A 22,416-nucleotide genomic window follows, 5' to 3' on the forward strand; every position below is an offset into this window, starting at 1 on the left:
ATGTAAAATAAAGAAATGTGCACATTATCAGGATGATGAGGAAACGTGTCAACCAGTGCAACAACGTGGATCACTGATGTGTGCGATGGAGCTCTACATTACATGCAATACTTGTTAACAAGAGCAATTTGTTGTCAGTTTTTGGTCTTTTCAAGGTATTTGTTGACAAAAAAGGAGAAAAAAAAGATTATTACCAGACTTCATCATGAATGTTAAACATGATTATGGAATCAATGAGAAAAAACAACCCCTTCAGACAATCGCTCTAATTATGCAGGAAAACTACAATAAACGGCGCTAAAAGCAACAAACCCCTGTACTTAGTACAAATATGAAGGATGGGCTGAGTTACATGATCTTTTTCCAGCCCCCATCAAGTTTATTACAGGCATCAAATTAAACTGTGTTTTATATCCAATTGGAGATAGATATGAATCAATGTGTGACATGTGTCTGAAGCTGTTGCAGCCCAGGGAACGTTATTATTATCATTGGTGTCAGGCAACCGACATTTCTCACTAACCTCTCAGTCACAGCAACCTAAATGGTAACTCAGCGACCTTCACTCAACATCTAACAGTGCTTCTTGTCACCACGACAAGGCTAACAGGCTCCCTTCTTACTGGCCCCATATTGTATCCATAAAGTTCTATAAAAACCTTTGCACTCCTTCTTCCTCTCTCCTCAGAATCTCCTCCATTTGGCCTTCTGCCTGTGTCCCACTTTCCTCCAGGCCCCTCGGGGGAGCAGCCGGCAAAGTCACAGGCTGCAGGAACAGACCTTTCAAATTCATAAAATTCATAGGGTTTTTCACAAATGAATGAACACAATTTTCTACCAATTTCCTCATTATGCAAATATGCAAAATATCGCATTTAGGCCAATTAGGGCTCCACACAGTTCCAAATTTAACCGTTTAGGCTGTAATTGCAGAAACTATCAAATAATTACCGCCACTAATTGTGAATATTTGTGACAGATACAACAAATTCTCACACAAATTACATTTTATTCAAGGAGCCACTGAATGCCACTGTGAGTAGTTTTTTTCTTGCAAAGTCTAATTTAACTTACATAATAAAGCGAATTGAGTGCTTGTTATCAAATTTGAACAATTCATAAGGCTGTAATGTTTAATGATGAAGTAAATTGGTCTGAGATCCGCACAATATTTTACTGATCTCCTTCACTCGCCTTTCTATCTGTGGGAAAATGTCTCCCACTATTACTGTGTCTGTCACAAAGTCTTTGAGAGAGTGATGGAAGCTGATACAAGGGGATGGGTCCCACTCCTACTGCGGTAAAGCTGATTTCAGATTAACATTTTTTGTTAAAACCAGACATTTAATAACAATATCGTGACACATTTCTGTGACCAAGCCTTTCTCTCTTCTTTTCCCCTCCCTATCCCATAATAAACTGCAGGAAGGGGCGGGTGCTGCATTCAGGGAAGGTCATCTTTGGACACGGACATCTATTCTACCCCTAATACTAGACACAGGCATTTATAACTGTCTTGCTGGTGACCCGTTAGCGGATTATGGATGTCCCCCTTGGGCAGTGATTTGTTTAATCCGTGGAAATGGTCCTGGTGCTATGTAAACAAGCCAAGTGCGGAATGAAGGTGGCCATCCAAGCGTGGCGGGGAGGCCCTATTTGTCAGGGACCCCTGGATAAAATACGAGGACGGCGCTGGAGATGTGATGGCTTCATTTTACACACAGGGCACAAAAAAAAGAGACCATTGCAGCGAATTTAGCCGCAAAGGGAGTTTTGAGCTCATCGTGAGCAATGCTGCAGGAAAAAATGAAGTTTCCCTCTAGTCGGCAGATGGCATGAAAGTACCTTCGAGTTAATTGCCTGGTTATAATATTTTTTGATTAAAGATAATCACTTAACAATCAAAGAGGAAATTGGATGATTTCGTATTTGTGCTTTCTAGATAATGACCAAAACTACTTCATTTATTTATTTTAGTCTTTTAGCCTGTTTTTTTTTCTTGTTATTTCTTGTAAATTATGTGCCTTCTTATTTGATGAGAATTTAGACGGGATGTTTTGAGATTCACTTATTTGCTTTCTCTGTAAAGATGTCTCCTAGAAGTTATAGTGGCCTAATACATACACAACACAGAAAGAAAACATGGTTTCAATAACGTTATATTATTTATATAATAAATGTTGATACCATTAATATTTCCAATGTGTTTGTTTTGACCATAATATCTGATGTTCAGTACAATTTTTACTTCAACTTTCAATTCAATTCCACTGTTTAAATCCTCAGAACTTACTTGAGTTAAAGATATTGGGTGACAAGTAGACGACTAAAAGAAGTATGTCTGTGTGACTAAGGCAGCAAGCTTAGCTTAGCTTAGCTTAGCTTAAGAAAGCTGAGCTGCAGAGACGTTTACTGAGACCTTTAATGTCTTCTAGCGGACGACACACAACAAAAAACATGCCCCACATATCATTATGCTTTAATATCCACCAGCCTGCATTCTTATTCAATTCCATGTTAGACATTCAGATCAAATATACTAAACATGTGAGAATCATTAAGTTACAAATAAATATCCCTCAAAAAGTCATTATTATCTGGGCCCATTCCTTTTCAAGTAAACACACATGTACACACACACACACACACAAACACGTACACACAAACATGGCTGCAGCGTTGGCCCCTCATGGCGAATGATTTTGGGAGTGAATAGAGATGAAGGAGGGGATATTAAGTCACTCTATATAACATCCAGGACACAATGCTGCAGTGATTGATGGGGGACAAAGTGGTAACAGCAGGATAGGGGGGGTAGAGGGGATCCTTGGAGACAGCAGGGGGGAGTAAATATGGGAGAGGACGTGAACAGAGAGAGAGAAAAAAACACATTTCAGAGAAACCAGGCAGAGTTTTGAGTCTATTTGTATGAGTAATCAGCCGCCCATCTACCATCTAACACACACAAACACACACACACAGACTCACACACACATACACACACACACGTGCGCACAGACTGCTCTCCCTCTCTCTGTCAGCCGTGTTTACTCAGTGATTTTCTCAACAAGACAGCCATTGACACTGGATGGATGGGGCTAATCCGACACAGAGAGGAACAGCTCTGCCGGGGTTACAGGTCTGAGATGGAGCGCCCTCGACACACTCCCCTCACCTAATCTTCCGGCAAATATTTATCACTATCAATTTGGCCTGACTCCGTGACATTAAAATACCACGTATAGATAACCTCTTGGTGGAGAATCGATCGAGGGCTGCTGCTGCCGGCCCGTCCGGCTCCGTCTCCCCGCCTGGCGGACCAGAGGATCAGATGGAGAAGGTCACTTTAGTGGCACATCGCACCTGATACCAAACAGGTCATCCGTGCTGCCGCTGCTGCCGCCTCGCCCAGGGAGGCCGTATGCATTTGAATGCCCCCCAAACTGTGTCCTGGTGCCAGTGGTGTCCCTGAGATGAGATGAAGGGGGGGGGGGGGCACCATGGGGTCTCCTGGCAACATAGTGAGGAGTTGATTCATTTCTTTAAAACGACAAAAAAGATTCAGGCCTAAGGAAACAAAATAAATCCAGCTTAGTTGTGATACATGTTTGGCATCTTTCTATTTGGCCTTTTTTTCATTACCTTTAAAACTTCCCACATTCACTTTCTGTCATATCTTTTTAGCACAAACTCAACTATAAATTACAAATATCACAAATTTGTCCGTTTAATCATATAAAACCATGCTTATAAAGCCCAGACAAATTAATCGTTTCATAGGTCAAACTATAAAAGAATATACTAGAATATTGTCGGTTTAAATGTCTTCATGCCCTGTGTGCTCTTTCTACGATGCATGTCTGGTAATCACTAAAAATATTAACAATTCCGTTTTTAAAAATGTCTTTAAAAAAAATAGTTAATTAGGTCTTAATAACATTTGTTACTATAGATAAAACAGGCTCCGTGTTTTTAATCCATAGATTGACAGACACCAGCGGGTCACCCGACCCCCCAAAAGATGAAACATATTTGACTGATTATCATTGATTGTGTATGTTTTAACCTTTGGTCTTGTACGCACTGCACAATAACGTATATAGAAGTCCATCAAAAAGGAAAAAAACACCAGGGAACACGTCAAAAAGGCTGCCAGTGAAATGATTCACACACATAAACATCATAGGAGGCAAACAGCCCCTGATACCCATCATCATTTAGATTAAGAGTTCAACCTGCTTCTCTCTCTGACCTTGATTTACTACTGCTATGTCTTGTTAAGTTGCTTTAAGGTTGTTAAAATCATCCTCCCACTCTGACACTACATCACTCACAGTTGCCTATACATATTCTGTATCAGCTTGTTCCAGCTGCTGAAGCTACATAATGAAATGATCGTGTGAGGGTTCAAGGCTCCACCTCACAACATGCTGGTGCACCGACACTTTTTTCATATTTGGTGTCTCTTCTACTTGAATTTGAAGTTGTGTGGCTTTGAACAACGTGATCTGCTGATGGTTAAAATATTTTTTACATTACTTGTTCAGGTTCCTTTTAAAATCACTTATTACACAGATTTATTTAACATGTAAGCTATTGGTCTTACTTTTTATTTTGAAAGTACATTTACTGAAGTATACCGTTTTGAGGTACTTGTTCTTGACTGCACTCCATTTTCTGTCAGAGGGGTGTATTCTACTGATTTTACAGTTTGACAGGTTTAGTTTATAGATTTCAATTTTGTATACAAAACATGAACTGCTATGAAATATGCTGCATTGTTATAGATGAAGTGCTAAGAGTATACACAAAACGCTCCACTGTCACGGACTGCAACATTAAAATGCGGCTCACACGACAATGCAGCAGTAATTATAACCCAATAATATCTAATAGTATAACACTCACAGGGGCCATTTTTTACACTTAGGAATAATTGCCATACTTTAAGTTCATTTTGCTGATATTTACAGTGAACAATTTATTACTTGTGATTGAGTGTTTTTTATAGCATTATTGCAAATACCTATAATTGATTGGAATACTAATGTTTTGGGTTCTTGCTTGTTGATACCACTCTTCTTTTTACGGTTTTAATTGCGTTTTACACAGCTTGAATCTCATGTAATGCTTGTGCTCCATGTGGGTAGATAAAGATTGAACTCTGATGATCTCTTACCAGAGACAATGAGTCTGGATAATTCAGTTGTCAGAGCTACTGTACATTCTAATTGGTCTGAGGCTAATTTTAAATGAACTCCACCTGCATTTTGTTCAATTCTGAGCACCACAATATTATATGCACTCCATTGTATTTGAAACCGAGGCAGAAATGTTAGAGACAGATATCCCAAACCCAATGTCTACATGGCTTGATACCTCCAAGGCAGTAAGATCATGAACTGACCCTGAAGATCTGTGACAAATAGGCTCTGGATATGCAGCCAGAAAAATATCCAATAATAACACACTTCTTATTAGTCCTCATCCAGTCAGAGATGTTATTTTTCCCAACTTTATTAGAATTCAGAGTCAGAATCACATAAGGCTTGGAAGGGATGAGTGTGTGTGTGTGTGTGTGTGAGAGAGTACTGTGAGTACCAGCTGATTTCCTCGCCTCCTCTTCTTCTCGCTAATTGACCAACGACGTTCATCCGCACATTTCTCACTAATTTCACATTTGCTATTCCAGCAGTGGCCGAGGCACGTCTCGAGGAATACATCTCAGCCTCAGCAGCTACTGCAGAGTCCATCAACGACCCACTAACACACACACACGCACACAGTTACACGCACAAGCGGGCACACACACAGACACACACTCACTCAGTTACAAATTAGCAGTTTTGCTTGATAATGTTTGATAATAAAGGCGGATTCAGTCAATGTGTCTCTCTCTATCTCATACACACGCAGGATCAAATCTGATGGAGACAATTGTCAAAGTGGATTGATATCTGATATAACACAGACACACACACATACACACACACACACACACACACACACAAACACAAACACACTCACTCGCACAAAGCTTGTGCGCTATTACGCACAATCATGCGCGAAGAGGAGGTTTTATTCAAAATCTGATGGAGGAAATTGTCAAACTGTATTGTTATCCGATATCAATCACACACACACACACACACACACACACACACACACACACACACACACACACACACACACGCACACACACTAGCACGTGCATGCATTTTCATAGGCTATAAGACAATAGGAAACTCAGAATGAACATGTACACCCACACCCACGCACGAGCGCACACATGGTCGCAAACAACGCACATAAGGAGTACGAATGCACATGTAAAAACGCTCGCACACAAAAACACACACACACACGCATGCACGCAAATCCACATACGCACGTCCATATACACGCACGCAGCAGCAGCGCATTAGAAAACTCCAAAGTCATCCAGTTTGCTCTAATCATTACAATTAGTCGTGAATTATCACCGGACTCTGACAGACGTTCCTTGTAACTCTCTTTTATTTCCAGCCCGCGCTAATCAGCGGCTCTCATTACAAACGCTGATTAAACTGCAAATTACCCAGCAGCGGCCCCGTCCGCGCCTACCACAGCCCCGCTCAATATCAATTAAGTCCAGCAGCCCGTCTGGAGTCTCACGGCGCTTCCAAATGCTTGATAGTGCCACTTATTAGTTTGGAAAACTCGGAAAATACCAATAATCAACCGCCATGAAGCTGCAGGAGGAAAGAGCCCAGGGTTTTCCCTGAGCTTCGCTCGGCTATAAGATTTCTCTGATGCTGCCATGCATGCAGACCTCCATCACTCTTTATCTACGTCCACAGTGAGGGAGAAAATCATATATTGCACAAGTGGTGGGGTGGTGGTTTTTGAAATAATGACTTGCATTAATGCACAGTAAACCTCAAATCTAACATCATTAGATGGTTCCGGTTGCACAGAGGTTCCTACCCCCGCATGTTAAACCATTCAGTCCTGGAATGATATAAATTAATAGCAGTTCAAAAGAAAACCTTGCTCCTGCATGTTTCTGTCATAAAAACATGTCAGTGTTCAGTTGGGGGAGAACTGATATATTCAGATGTTTTGCATTTACATTTTTCAGAAAAGAATACTCCATTATAAGTCAGCAGAATGTATTTAGAAAAATACTTCAGTATTTTAATATACTTTATACAGTATAATGAATTATGACTGGATCAACGTTCCAGATACATTAGTACCATGTTTAAACAGAGCTTTAATCTCATAAAGCTGGTGGATGCTGGAGGCAGGAAACAGTTTTGTCATTTTAAACTATGTTTTATTTACAAAGTGCAAAGGGCAACCATGCATCATTTCATTTACAATCAACTTCTTTAAATTTGTACTGAATTGTGGTACAAATTTTGTGGTATCAATTGTATTTCATCATCGTCCTACAAATAGACAGACAACATAAAGCTGTTAACATAATGTCTTTGTACCTTGTTAAGAGTTCAGATTATTCTCTTTTCCAGGTTAGTATACACAAACCTACATCGTGGGACATATTATTTAGTTTATATCAAATGTATTGTGGAACGTAGACTTGTATTCTGTATGAATTTAACCTTATATATAGAACAGTTAAATGTTTTTTTTATTATTACGCTATTTGGAACTTTAAATGGACTAAATTGCACAAAATAGTCAAACTGAAGACATTGAAATTGTTTTAAAAATAACCACAGCAAAACCATAGGCCAGTACAGATTGCCCTGATTGTCACTTGATCCCCTACTGAATGACCATGAAGGGTCATATAATGATTATTTCTCATCTCAACTACTCTTGTCAATACTGTGTTCATCAACGTGGCACCGCTAAAGGAACTTTTGTCCCACATTGAGACAGTCACATCATCATCATAGATGAGAGAAGGTGTGAATTACCTCCCTCTGTTGTAACATCTGCTCTGGTAATTAGCTGTAGGTTTTGTTTCTATGATAAGAGGAGAAGAGCAATTTAGACATTTCAATTCTCTTTTTAAACTGCATGGTAATTAGTCAATTTTCTTTATGGAAAAAGCTGTTAATACGCTTTATATGCAGAAATGTGACAAACTTTTAATTGTTTTTGTGGAAGATGATGATACAATACATATGAATATAGACAAATATATATATTTTTTTTTCTTTCACACAAGTAGCCTTGAAGAATTCTATGAAATTGATTATTTTTCCACAGATCACACGGATCAATATCAGATGCACAAAGATTCAAATGATATTGAATGTGCTGTATTTGTAACACAGCTTCATGAGCCATGTCAATTGTTAATCTTAAGTGATATAGTGTGTGAATTGGCTTATTCAGAGTCGTATAAAACCTAATCTCACACAGTGTCAAATATTTATCTGTATATAGAGTTTGATGTCTGTTCAAACTAAAAGCGAAAACACAACATTACAGAAATTAAGAAATACGCTGACCTACATACGGATCTGCCGTAAACTCAGATCTAACAAATGTAGATGTTGTGAGATGTACACTTAACCAGCAGAGTAAACTTTGGTGTTACCTGTGATTTAATTGTCGACTCAACTATAAGAACATTGCAAAGAGTTTTATTTTGGGGCTCTTAGTGTCATTGTGGAAAACTGATTTTAGATCAGTTTGAAATTATTGTGCATAAAGTTTTATATCTCATGTTTTCTTATGCGGCTACCGAGAAGACAGGTAACAAATGCAAAACCACTTATTATTGAACATACATAACAGTACATGTACTTCAAAGATTGGGCACGAGTAATTCAAAAATTGCTCCATAAAGCATTTAGCCTGTATATAATAAGGTGCCAGTTTTGCAACTTATTAAACTTGGCCGTGAAAAGTTTTTTAAAACTTGTTAATATGCACTGCACGTGATGCAGAACTAAGCCAACATATTTGTGACTACTGGTTATATTTCTGTACCACATAACACATACTTAGGAACATTATGAATTTCAAATAAGAAAGTGTCATTAAAAACACAGTTAAGTAAGAAAGATATACTGTTTGTTAACCACATAGCACACACACACACACACGCACACACACACGTTCATAAATGTACTTATAAACATGAGCTATAAACATGAACCTACTTTACATGTAGTCATTATCATCATACCCTATATCTTCCAGGGTTAAAACAACATAATCAACACTGGTATAATATAATATGGTTTATATTAAAATGAAGTTCGAAAAAATCTGTGCCTAGAATACTACTGGTTTTAAGATTAAAATCCTCCATGTGTTTTGTACTCCACCACGTTTGTGCTCTGTGATAACACATGACCTGAGTTAATGAGGAAAACTCATTTTTAAAGTTCTCTTTTGAATAATATATGTTATCCCCTTTTGAATTTCTAACACATTACATTTGCAGTTCTGTTTATCTCTGATTACGTTTTAAGTGCTTGTACTTCAGTATTTGTGATTTATTATTATATTGGTACATCGTGATATTTTTACTCCGCTACAGAACAAAGTAATCATGGCAGATAACTATTCAAAAATATGTTAAGTAGGTTATAGTGACTTAACACACCAATAAGTACAAAACTACACAGCCACAAAATGAAAAAGCTTAACTGAGAATATTGAATTCAGAAATAGTTACATGTTTATTTAAGAAAATTACTTTAAATATGAATAACTGTATCTCAGTCCTAATAACTGTGTAGTGTTTGACTGTACCTCTGTCATCCTGATCGCTCGATGAGCCTGTGCTCGATTTATCTGTGATCATCTCTTCAGCTCTGACTTCCGGCTGCACATCGTCCACACATCACCTGCGTCACTTCTCTACTGAGCATTAAAAACAGTATCTACAGCCATGGCTCACCCGGGAATAAGACAGATAAAGATAAAGACTGGCATCGTTAAGCGGTGAGTCTGGTTCCAGCTATCATGGCATGTTAAGAAATACACTCACGTTGCACGAGCTACTTAGCTTAGCCTGGTGGAGCGTCCGCCTCCGCATGAAGCCAGGCCGCGCATGGAAGACAGTTTCCCGGCGAGGTTTTCACTCTACTCCGGTGTTTAGCCGGGGCCTGTGGTCAGTGGTGATGTTGAAGCAGTGCTCGTTTTCCATGGCGCTGCACTTCATTATTGTTGGACGGACTTTCCATGATATCTCTGGTGCGAAAACGTAAGACCGTCATAATCTCAAAGATGGCGTAAATAAGGCACATGGGTTTATTGTAGCGATGTGTACAATTTGTCGACTCATGCTAGCTCTCAGCTTGCCAGTTAACCTATTGCTAAGAACAAGTTGAATTTGTGGCTCTTTGGTGACTTTATGCCCGATCCACAGTCATTTACACTCATGTAAAAGGTCACGTATAACAGGGGTGCGATATATTTAGTTATTATGACCTCACATTTACTCAATGTAACACAACATAAACCATCACCAGATTTGCTAGCAAAACAATTTTGTAGTCCTGTCAAATTGTTTTTTAAAGCAATCTTTAAATAGAAATACCTTAGCCAGACTGCAGTGATGGAGGTATGTGGTGATGATGGAGGGAATTCATTATTTGCAAGTACAGGAAACAACAACAGGGAAGGGTCCATTGTTCCAGAAATACTTTCTGTGTTAAACTGCCACACATCACATGGTTTACTGTCACAGCAAAGTGCAGAAGTTTCAGGCAGTAAAATAAAGTGGGGATGCTGTACTGGTTTTTATATACCAATCTCGTTAATTGGTTAGTGTGACTTTTTACATTGAAAACAGCCCAGACTCTCCTCTGGACACCAGCGCACAGTTTTTCATGGTGCTCAGCAGGTGGGTTGTTCCCAGTATCTTGGAGAACTTGAGATTATTGAGATCAGTCCTCTGTGGAAGGTGGCACATTTATTACAGGACTCCTTGTTCTACAGGCTCTTTAAATTTGTATATGTAAGTTTGGGGTTGTTGCCCTGGTGCAGAACAGATTTGGCACTTATCAGAAACTTCTGTGATGGTATTGTGTGTTGAATGACAATCAAAAACATCTGTGCTCAAAACCCTATACAGGGCATCATAAGGATGTCTTATAAGTTGTCAGAAACTCTATTTTAGCACTTTAGAAGTTACATCTACAGAGTTCAACACAGTATATGTGTCAGAAAAGTGAAATAGTCCAAACTATTGACATGTCTGCATAATATTCTTAACCTTTCACGCTTGCTTACACTATCATGTTCTCAACACCACTGCAAGCCATAACTTCAATAATCAGCATTTAAGGAGGTTAGATGAATCCCTCTATGATTATGCCATTTTCATCCTTTTATATCAACGTCACTACATTCTCATTTGAATTTGTGGTATTTGTGGCACAATAAACTTGCTAGGAAATTGTTATCTTAATTTCAGAATGTAAAAAAAAAGATAACGCTTTTTCAGATTTTTTTTATTAACCTTTTTTATGAATCCATGACAATAACAAACATAAGATATATATCATATTTACTCACAGCAACATACCATAATTCCAAACCTTTGCTGTGGCTCATCCACTAATCACCGGGTTGGTGGTTCGAGCCCCACCTCCTCCTAATGCCAAAATATCCTTGGGCAAAATACTGAACCCCCAAATCGCCCCTCCCTGATGGCTGTATCGGCAGTGTGGGATAGAAGCTATATACGTCAACACAGGCCATTTACTCAGCATATGTTGCATGGAAAGCACTTTTATGTCCAATTATATTCCCTTTGTTCCTGCTCTACATTGTTTTCTCGCTTGTGATGGATGTTACTGGTAAATATACTGGGAGTAGAGTGGTCATCCTTTAACCAGAAGGTGTGCGGTTTGGTCCCAGTCTCCACCATTTTGCATGAGTGGTCATCAAGACTAAAAAGTTCAAAGTTCAAAAGTTCAACGTTTTTTATTGTCACATGCACCAATGACCGCGTCATCGGAGCAGTGAAATTCTTGTGACATGGCAGGCAACATCTACGCAGTAGACGACTTTACAAAATAACTATATAACATACAATATATAACATAACATCTTGGACTAGAAAAGCGCTATATTAGTACTTAGACCCAAGACAAAATTCGCTTTGATTTGATTTCGTATAAATAAAGACAACAGACCATACTGTCTAAATTTGTCTTTTGGCAAAATAGGAAAATTTACACTTGCTCTTAACAATTATGATGAATATAAACCAAGCATTAAAAAGTGTGATAACATCAGATACGTAATACACCTTTTGATGTAGGAGCGTTTGAGCTCATCATCCATATTAAGCCAGTCTATTTATAGTGATTGCATCTATTCAGAGTTTTCATCTGAATGTGGAGAACATATTGTAGCTATCATGAGGTGTGGTTGAGATGCTTGGTTCAGAGTAGTGGGGTGTGTGGGGTTGGCTGGGTGTGTCTCGTCGATCAGGCAGACCTCTAATTCCCTCCTGTCAATGGCGTTGTGTAATGTGCTATCGATTGTGTTTTGATGAGGGTCAGATTGCTAACAGGCTCCCTGAGGTGGTCATGATAGAGGCTGGATTTCCCACTGGGGATAATGTCACCCAGTGTCCAGTGTAGGAATAACAGCAGTGCTGTAGTGTAGCAACAGTGTACCTCATCACAACTGTCCGTAACTACTAGGGATGTGGAAGATAAATTTATCAGTTATAAATCGCGATTCTTGTGAATGACGATTTAAAAAAATGTTTAAACATATATTTATTGGTTTTATATGGGGGGGGGGTATATGGGTGGGAGGAGTAACCTCACCCCAGAGCATGTTGACCAACCCTTGTTTTTGCACAAGCACTAGCTTTGCATAGCCTACATACAAACAACAGTGAAGCATAGCCTACTTTTTTGTTTATTTCAAAGTCTATATTTTTAGTAATTTTTTATTCATTCGATTTTAATTTACCTTTTATTTGTTGTTTAAAAGTAGCCTAAGTGGTATACAATTCTTTATCTGTCAGTTGGTGTGCAGTTGACAGGGACTATACAATAATAGGGCACATTTTTATTTATATTCTCTATTGGCTGCCCGGCAGTCATTAAGTTAATGTTAATATTTGAAATAAAGATTGTAAAGCTCTAAGTTAATTCAACTGTGTTGTATTTGAAGGTATGAGTCAACTGTTTTCCATGGTCCAGTATTTAAAAACAAATCGCAATACCCACAGAATTGCAATACATATCGTATCGCCACTTAAGTATCGTGATAGTATCATATCGGGCAGTCCCTGCAGATTCCCGTCCCTACTAACTACTGCACTGAAGTCTCTGAGAATACTATTTGGACATAAGGCAAAGGTTATTACATCTCACCTCCTCCAGGCCAAGAGTGCTGCCATGACACAGACCCTTAATCAAACTGTTAGGTTTAAATATACAGACTGCGTCTCTTCGTAATCTTGCGTTCCTCCCATTCATTATCTTTGTCTTGTGCCTCTCTCCTTTTTCTTTCATCTTGCCTTCCTCTGTACCTCCTCCCTTTTTAGATATTGGAGTTTAGAGGAAACCTGCCTGCTCTTTTAGCCCGGCCTATTTCCAGTGGCTTTTGCACATTCCAGTCAGTGCCTTTCTGCCCTAGCGAGGCGGATGCCCTTAATAAAATGACAACAGTAATTTGCCTTTGTCATTCCGGTCCCAGCACAGACTACATCGTGGCTCAAAAATACAGTGCTAGAGGAGGCGGCCAAGTGGTGTGTGTGTGTCGGCTCACTCTAATTCCTTTTTTTCTATTTTCCAGAGAGCTGCCTTTTCCATTAAGCCTGAGGTGGCAGGTCTATTTAAAACCAGCCACAACCCCACCCCTCATTCACATAGTGCTCCAAGTCTGGGAGAAATAAGAAATTAACATCAGGACTGGAAGGGGAGGAATGGACATTTTGTTATTAGACTGTCCTTCAGTTTTATTCAAATTATTCCAGCCCTCCTTCCTCCATCTTTTCCCTTCTCTTTGCCACCTCTTTTTACTCTAAACAGACGACATCACTCATTCTGCATCAAGCACGAGAGTGGAAGGCGCGAGCTGCTGCTGCATATGGTGCCTGTTTAAAAGCTTCTTGATGGAACTGTATTAGAATCCATGGTAATTGATGTAAAATATGACAGAGTGCTGTTGGCTTCCTTGGCTAAGCAAGGAGCAGTGCAACACGGAGGGAAGGGTCCCCAGTAATTTGACTGATTAATGAAGGATCACTCACTTATGCACACGCAGCTGATTTTATGAAAAATGAAATTTGTGTTGTCATTCCAATAAGCAGGCACAGCCGGAAAAAGACTATTAGCTGGGAATTATTATCAATAGTGATATTTTCAAACTCCATTATGCCAATCAGGGTCGGAATCTGTTTAATAGATTTTGTTCCATTTGGCCCGTAATTGATAAATAATCAAAATTTATCAATGTACTCAAGCCCATTTTCACTAACAATCAAGGAAAAGAGGCCCATTTACCACCTGACTTGGTTCAAATTAGGGACTAAATTGATGATCAATTAATCTCTAAAAAAGGACTAGTAGGGTGTGTGTCTTAGTGTGTGTGTTGGAGGTGGTTATAGGAGTCAGATAAGCGTAGTGATAAGGTGAGAGCTGGAAGGCATTACAAAGTTAACAAGGACAGCAAGAAGTTTTGTATTTTGTGGCTGCTGCTGATTGTCTTTTGTCAATGAAAATAAGGATATTTAAAATTTGTGCTTATTTTAGATGTAAATAGGTAACGATAATCGAATTCAGATGTTGGTTTGCTTCCCAGTAAGAATTAAATATCAAAATGTTTACTAAATGACAGTGATCAAACTCATTCAATGGAAGTTTTCTTATTTGTAACTTGTGTCCCTGCAAAGATTTTCTTTGTATAATGTTGAAGAACAATTTAACAGTAGCGTGGGTGTATCTGAATGCACTAAATACGTTTGGCATATTAAGGGCAAATAAGCAAAATACCATGGATTTGCCTTTGCTTTGCAATATTTCACCCATTATTATTTCATGCTGAATACATAATTTGTATGTAAAACATGCTTATTATAATTGTAGGAACGAGACAACTCTTAAATGATGGACATTTAAAAGGATTTTCAGGCAAAAATGCCAAGCGTGTTGATTTGAATACAGCTTCACAAATCTCACTCACAGCTCTTTTTATGTTTCTAAAATTTCATATTTTGGTCTTGAACTGCTGGACACACAAAACAAGCCTGAACATGTCACGTTGACTTTTTGGGAAATAATTATACCATACCATAGATTGTGGTAAGTAGTCTGTATTTATATAGTGCTTATCTAGTCTTTATGTCGCTCAAAGCTTTTTACAGTGCAGATTTATGCCATTCACAAACATTCATAGAGTGTCTCCACTTTAACAAACATCAAATTAACAAGTACATTTAAGCCCAATTCTCGCTAAAATAACAGGTTAAGACAGTTGTTGATTGAGGAACTGTACCACTTTGTATTTTTACTTGTAATGTAACGAAAAGTTAAAAAATAGTTTAAGTGCTATTGTTGTATTTAAGGTGTTTTCCTCAAGAGTTGGTAGTGAACTTTTATAAAGCCTCGTATTTTGGAAATATTGTACATGAATCGTTGTGTCTTGAGTAAGAATCTTATCAGGCAGCTGCATTTGAACAATATTCTGTAGTAATAGTGAGTGCTTGTTCCGGCTATAAACCATCTTTCATTCAAGCCCATCCTGTCCTGAGCTGGTTTTGAATAATCACGGTATGAATAATAATAGCTTTCACATGGAAGCCTAAATTGAGGCTGATCTCCACATGGATACCGGTGTTGTCTGAGGCCCTGCAGCAGTGAGGAGGAATGATGTGTTCGCTGGTTGTTACTGAGGTGTGTATCTTGCCATCCTGCGGGAGATGATCTCACTGTGTCCCCTCAGTCAGAGTAACGTAGGAGAGAATGAGGATAGATGGCCTTGTCTGTAAAAGGTGACCATCACAGCCTGCCTTTTTCATGGTTCAGCCTATATTATCTGTCTGAGAGGCTGTGCATTTATGTTTCATGTTTGATGGAACAACTGTGTCACTGCCTTTAACTATGAACTGTGTTTTCCTCTCTTCCCGTCCTCTGCAGCCTGGCCAAAGAGGAGATTTCATATATAAATGAGGCAAAACAGCAAGAGGAGAAGGTTGCGCGCCTGAAAGCTGAGGCTGGAGATGAATATGTCATCAAGAAACAGGTATGGGGGTCCTTTACTTCTATTTGTTACTATACGTCTTTGATGTTTTTGCGTGTCTTTATTTGATAGCTCTGTATTTATCACCAGCTGTTATGATCCTTTAGTAAGTAAAGAGGTATTTTTCACTTTCCAACTGTTAGAAGGCAAATTGTATCTCGATGATTTTGAGTAGCCCCTCATTCATGTAATGAGGTCAGTCCACAGTGATAATGAAGAATTAGGTTTTGAGAGGACAATCATTAGTGATTTAGTAATTTGCTTGATGCAGATGTAATTATATCATGTTACTTTAGAGGAGTTTGATAATTACTGACACATGCTAGCAATTTAGTGTCCCTAGCAGATCACTGGCCCATATCCTGTTCTCCATTCTCTGTCACTTTGCCTGCAGCCCTCCATCATTTGCGTGTTCTCTGCAGATAGCAGTTCAGAGCGTGGACATTTTTATGACATACATCATGCTAGCGTGCTCAACATCTGAAACACAAACTATCTGTGAGGAGATTTCTGTGCTTTGTTTTCACTTTAACAGAGAATTTTAAATTTAAAGCGAAAAGACAGGGTCATTGATTAACACAGTCAGATACAAGGGTACAGTTCATTACACAGGGATTCAGGCCAAAAAGGTGAAATTCAGAAGAATGCCAAATAAAATGCATTAATCAGTGAGTCCAGAGAATAGCAATCACAGTATGTTAAGCCAGGCTCCCAGTGTGGCTCTATGGATGTCTCTCACTCACTCTCTCACTGAAATGTGTCATCAGCTGTGGGATCGAATTCAAGGAAAGTCTGTTCAGATGTTTATGAGAGAGGATGTGTAATGACTGTGGTTATCCACTGATTTTACAGATTTTACTCTTCTGCCATCAAGTGGTTGACATTTCAAATGTCTCTATGACTATGGATGCATTGTCACAAATACCGGCAAATCTAAACATGTTGACATTAGCATTTAGCTCAAATCAGTGCTGTGAAATCAAAAACACTGCGGCTATATCTTATTTTTATTCAGTATATTGGCTGAAGCTATCCAACTGCTGGCCGCTATGGTCAAATTCAGATAGTGTGCTACACACAAGCCTGTAAGAGTGGGCACTGCTTTTAGATAAGTTTAACTCGCATGGCGGCGACAGAAGCGCCAACATGCCAGTGAGACCCAACTGATCCATCCATCCATCATCTATTCTGTTTATCCTTTGCGGTGTTGCATGGGGAGCTGGAGACAATCCAAGCTGACATTGATACATTTGATTTTACAAAACACTTCAGTGGTAGGATTTAAGATTCATAGAAGAGATGGTAAGGACATCCATGTTTTTCTCTAGTTAAAAGCTGGAAGTTATAGTTAGCAATGTCAGCTTCAAACTTCAAAGCTTATGATTACATTTTTGTCATTTGCAAGCATAACGATCTTCAGCAAGCAGATAATGCATTTATACATTTCCACATCACAAATATCATCACAAATATCTCTTAAGAGAAATACGAAACACCATTTATTAAACCCAATTGGTGCCCAATTGTAACTTAGAGAAGCTGACTTTATTGACAGTAACAAAATAAGTGGGTGCACTATTAGTTAACTACACTTCCTGCAGAAGTACTGTCCCAGTTCATTTGGATTTCTTTTGTACATATTTCAGCCTGGAGATTCTGTGCAGACTCTGATTCTGATTAAATCTACTGGTGACATTAGAATTCAGCCTGTGTTTTGTTTTGTTTGTTCATTCCCAGCGCGGCGGCTCGGGGCTGAGCAGCCGGCTTGGCTGGTGTTAAATGGGGGAGTGTGGGAGGCCAGATGGATTATGGTTGGAGATGAGAGGTCTGAGGCAGGATGGATTAGAGGTTTTTGTTTTAATGGAATCAATACACTGTAAGTGTCATCTTTATCCAGCACTGATGGGATCATTCCACTGCACTGGGAGGGCACTGTGACTTTTCTCTGTTTTAGCACTCCTCTGCTTAGTCTGGCTCACCTTGTCACATCTACATGACAACCGACTCAACTAGTTGTCTACCGTGTTGCAGTATGTCAGTTAGTCTGCCAGACTGCCAGTGCACAAGTTCATCTGAGTGCCTGTTCCTGTGCATAGACGTGTAATGTACCTCTGTGTAACTGAGTCCATGTTTTGACTCTCCAGCTCGACAGAGGGATAGTTGAGGAAGCATCTGTCATGAGTAAGTGTGTCTGACAGCGTTAGCCAACTCGTCTCTGCTCTTTAGGGTGCCAGCTGGGGGAATTCCACATTAGCCGCGGCTGTGAAAGTTCCCCAGGTTATAACGCAGTTTCACTCCAGGCGTAGTAATACTTGTTTACGCCAGATCACAGTGCCCTCGGCTCAGGGTTTCTTCATTCATTCAGGTGTGCAGTCAGATCGAGGCTGTCCCCTGCTGCCCAACTCCCTGCCCAATCGATAACTCAATAACATTTTTCATAGTGCCGGCTTGTTGGGAGATGTTAACCACAGCGGCGTGCATGTGGGACAACCTGCACATTACTGTCAGAAACGAGGCAACAGCCAATGAATATTCCTGTGTCTAGCTGTTTATAATGAATGTTTAAAAAATGTTCAATAAAGTGTGGATTTTTGTGAAGACTGGTAATGAAAAATATAATGGGGATGATGTTCTCTCTTGTGTGGTTTCAGATAGAGGTGTTGCAGGAGGCAAGAATGATGGTCCCGGACTGCCACCGCCGACTGTCCATAGCACACGAAGATCTGACTAATTTACTTGTAAGTATCTGATATGTGTCACCATTAAATGGAAATGTGAATTGTTTCATCTCATAACATGAAATAACTGCTCTGATGACTCCCTTAATCCATTTTTGTTTCTATTCATTTTAAGTCATAAATCTACTCTAAACATTTGCTCTTTGCCGTCAAGTGGTGGTTGCTTTAGTTCTTATTCCAGCGTATAAAGATAAGATGTAGTTAACCTACATAGAAACATTACGCCACATGTTTCTGGATAAAAATGTACCAACAGGCAAGTTAAATATATTTTTTCTGAGTAAAGATGTAGTACAGTAGCAGTTTTTGGCCATCAGATGCAGAAAAACATAAAAACAAGCTGACAGATGAACTGACCTGACACATCATCTTTTATAGCTGTCATGACTGACATATTGGCAAAGAATTGAAATTGTATAGATCCAAGTTCAAATGCTAGATGTTGTCTGACTTGACTGTCTTCGTTGACGGGAGAACTGCTGCATTCAGACATGCGCTGAACTCCGACTAACCTCCTGACATTCTCCGGGGGGGGGCTGTATGTGAGAATGTAAATGTTCAACTGAGGGCCTATGGACTTTCTCCAGAGATTCTGCTGCCTCTCCCCCAGTAGAAACTCTGGAGAACGTCAAAATGAAACCATGTGAGAGCTCAGCAAGAGAGCCTCTGCCAGATTCAGCTTGAGTGAGTGGGCGTATGGTTTCGTTTTTTAACGCAAATATAAAAGACACAAATCAAAAAATACAAATATCGAAGGATTAAAAAGTGATGTGTGTATGAAGACTTTGACAAAGATGTCAAGAGAACTTATGGTGATAAGGGCCGACGCCCTTAACGCTCCACACGTAATATCTTGCGTTGTTCATTTTCGAAAGGCAAACTGCGGAAAAAGACAGAATTGTATCCGGAACTTTAGACTGAACTGCTGTAAAGCTGCTGTTGAACTAAAGTAATGATCAAAAACTAAAATGCATTAAACATTTATTGAAATACATGTAGCTTCCAATCCTCCAAAACTGTTCATACCCCAAACTAAAATATTCAGTTTGTCCCTATTGGTATCTTGCCATAGAGATAGTTAAAATGTTTATTTGTATCTGCCACCACAGAATCATGCTTTCACCCAAATACACTTTAGCTGAATGGGAAATGTGGAGCGCAAAAGATAAAAACTTGTCCTCAGTTAATTGTAAGGATGTAGTTTTTATTTCTCACTGCGAAATAATGTTATATTTACAAATTGAACAAATTAGACACAATAACCAAACAGGCACACAACTCTTAACTACGGTAATTGACTATCAAACTTATACAGTCGAGTTTTCGCTAGCTGAACGATTGTAGGACCACGTATTTCACCACATATTTTATCACCCCTCTGTCACATACACGAACCCTGGCCGGTAAAATGTGTTCCTTACTGGTTGTCTGTGTTATAGCTGCAGAAGCTAAATGGTAAAAACACAATGGAAATTTTAATCAAATGCATCTTTCTGCCAATAGATTTCGCATGTTTTATATTTGGTTAAGAGGATTTAAAGGGTCACTGAATACAGTGTAACACCAGCGATGGGCTTAAGAATCCGACTTGCTTTATATTTAAATTTGTTTATCAACTTGGATCTTTTTAAGCGGTCTGCCATGCTCATGCCAGCGCTGCAGGCAGAGGGAGCTAACCTGCAATTAGCAACATGACCTCATCCATATAACTCAGCCTCCCCTTATATCTTCTTTAACGCAGACATGCGCAAATGCACGTGCTCATCACAGATCATTAACAGTGCTGTCACCGCAGTGACCACCACACAAACCCACACACCCTTGATTGAAGGACATAGACGCCATACAGTCACCTTAACACCTGGTCCCCTCCTTTACTGCTAAATTTAGATCTCAAACATGACAGTTAGTGAAATACGACCTCAAGCATTATGTCAATGAAGTGACATCCAGACAGGTTTGTTGAAATATTTGTTTTCACATTGAGTCACTCAAATAAGTCCAAGATGTGGATTTATCCCTTAGAAGCCAGCTGTAATTCCTCATTATGGATGCAGGAGATGGCAGTGCTTTTGTAAAATGGCAATAAAACACAGCTGTGGGTCTGTGTGTGTTTGTTTCTTCTCAGGAAGCAGAAGTGGATTTGGCCGAATCGGAGGAATTCAAAGAAGCTCAGAAGATGTTGGACTCAGTGAAGCTTGAAGGATGATTCCTTATGTGTTTCTTGTTCTCACTGAGGTCACTGTTCTCTTGAATGTGCATTCCCTTCATCAGGCCATGGAGACAAACTAAATCCGATCAAAGCCTCTGTTCTTAATGTTATTATTTCTACTGTTGACTTTTCCCCATGCCAACACATTTGTTCATGCTTTTGTTCTGTTTGTAAAATCCCACATTTTACCATAAAATGTTCAGTTTATTACAGTCTAGGAGTGGAGTTTGTTTTTTCATTTGTCATGTATACACTGTCTGGCCTTAATGGATACAATCATATTCAAACGCATGTATGCCGTTCATCTAATGACAATTCTTTCAAAGGTTCTGGTCCATTTCTTAATCGATCTGAAGTAAATGGTCACCAGTGTAAATAAAGAAACTCTAGATCACTACAGAGGCTCCAGTGTTTTATGAATTGTGACAATTTTCCTCCCTTGTTTTTTTTTCTTTAATTTAGCTTTTGTTTTATATGTATCTGACACTTTCAGGACATTAATTGGCTTCATCCCTTGATATAACACATACTACTAACATGAGGTGCAATTAATAATTTGTTATTCTATGGATTAATCTATTTGAAATGTAAGTCATTGATAGGAGTTCTATTTATCAATATTACTGAATAGTATAACAGACAATGTATGTGAGAAATCTGGTTTCAAAAACACTAGATCATCATTTTTGGGACTTTCGATCAGCTAATCGATCAATCACACATACTAACTGCTGGATTTACTTACAGTGTCTTCACCGGCTGGTATTTCTGTTAACAGCACTGAAATTAATTGTGTTTGATTCCTACAATAAAGACGAGAGCACTTTGGGCATCCCAGTCAGTCAAATGACAAATGTTGGTTATGGCCATGAATGACAAAACCGGGCTGCCTGACATCCCCGCAGCAGCTCCATCTATTATCCACATGGCCCTAAAATAACGACACCGTGTATTAAGGCTGAGAGAGTCCTTCCTAAATAGTCATACTAATGAATGAACTCAATTGCCAGACAAATTAAGGTTACATTTGACTTGATCCTTATTTTACAGATTTCGATAATTATCGGGATCACCCCAAAGTCTCATTACCGCCCTAATGAGGCGCTGCTACTCCGTGACATCTACCCCGCTCCATCTCGTTAAGGAAATCGCTCTTCAATGCTGATTATTTTATTTGGAGGTATAATTATATTTCTTTCGGATAAATCACGGCCTAATCGAGTCCGTACAGAGGGCAGCAGTGCTAATTGAGGCATGAGATGCGGCGGTGGTGCGCTGCAC

General features: G+C 39.2%; 1 protein-coding gene across 1 annotated transcript; it reads left to right on the forward strand.

The window, feature by feature from the left end:
* The first annotated feature begins 9,754 nt into the window (after positions 1-9,754).
* Positions 9,755-21,532, forward strand: tbca (tubulin cofactor a). Its single transcript, XM_062413117.1, has 4 exons — positions 9,755-9,915; positions 16,083-16,188; positions 18,837-18,923; positions 21,052-21,532. Exons 1-4 carry the CDS (start codon positions 9,863-9,865, stop codon positions 21,130-21,132), a joined length of 327 nt encoding a protein of 108 aa, XP_062269101.1. The 5' UTR covers positions 9,755-9,862; the 3' UTR covers positions 21,133-21,532.
* Positions 21,533-22,416: the final 884 nt, after the last annotated feature.

The sequence above is a fragment of the Platichthys flesus genome, chromosome 19, assembly GCF_949316205.1.
Source record: "Platichthys flesus chromosome 19, fPlaFle2.1, whole genome shotgun sequence".
Lineage (NCBI taxonomy): Eukaryota > Metazoa > Chordata > Actinopteri > Pleuronectiformes > Pleuronectidae > Platichthys > Platichthys flesus.

Excerpts from the sequence above, each read along its gene's own strand:
- tbca (XM_062413117.1), top strand. The coding sequence starts at position 9,863 with ATGGCTCACCCGGGAATAAGACAGATAAAGATAAAGACTGGCATCGTT. Across the intron at positions 16,189-18,836 it reads AATATGTCATCAAGAAACAG|ATAGAGGTGTTGCAGGAGGC; the intron begins GTATGGGGGTCC and ends GTGTGGTTTCAG. Across the intron at positions 18,924-21,051 it reads AAGATCTGACTAATTTACTT|GAAGCAGAAGTGGATTTGGC; the intron begins GTAAGTATCTGA and ends GTTTCTTCTCAG.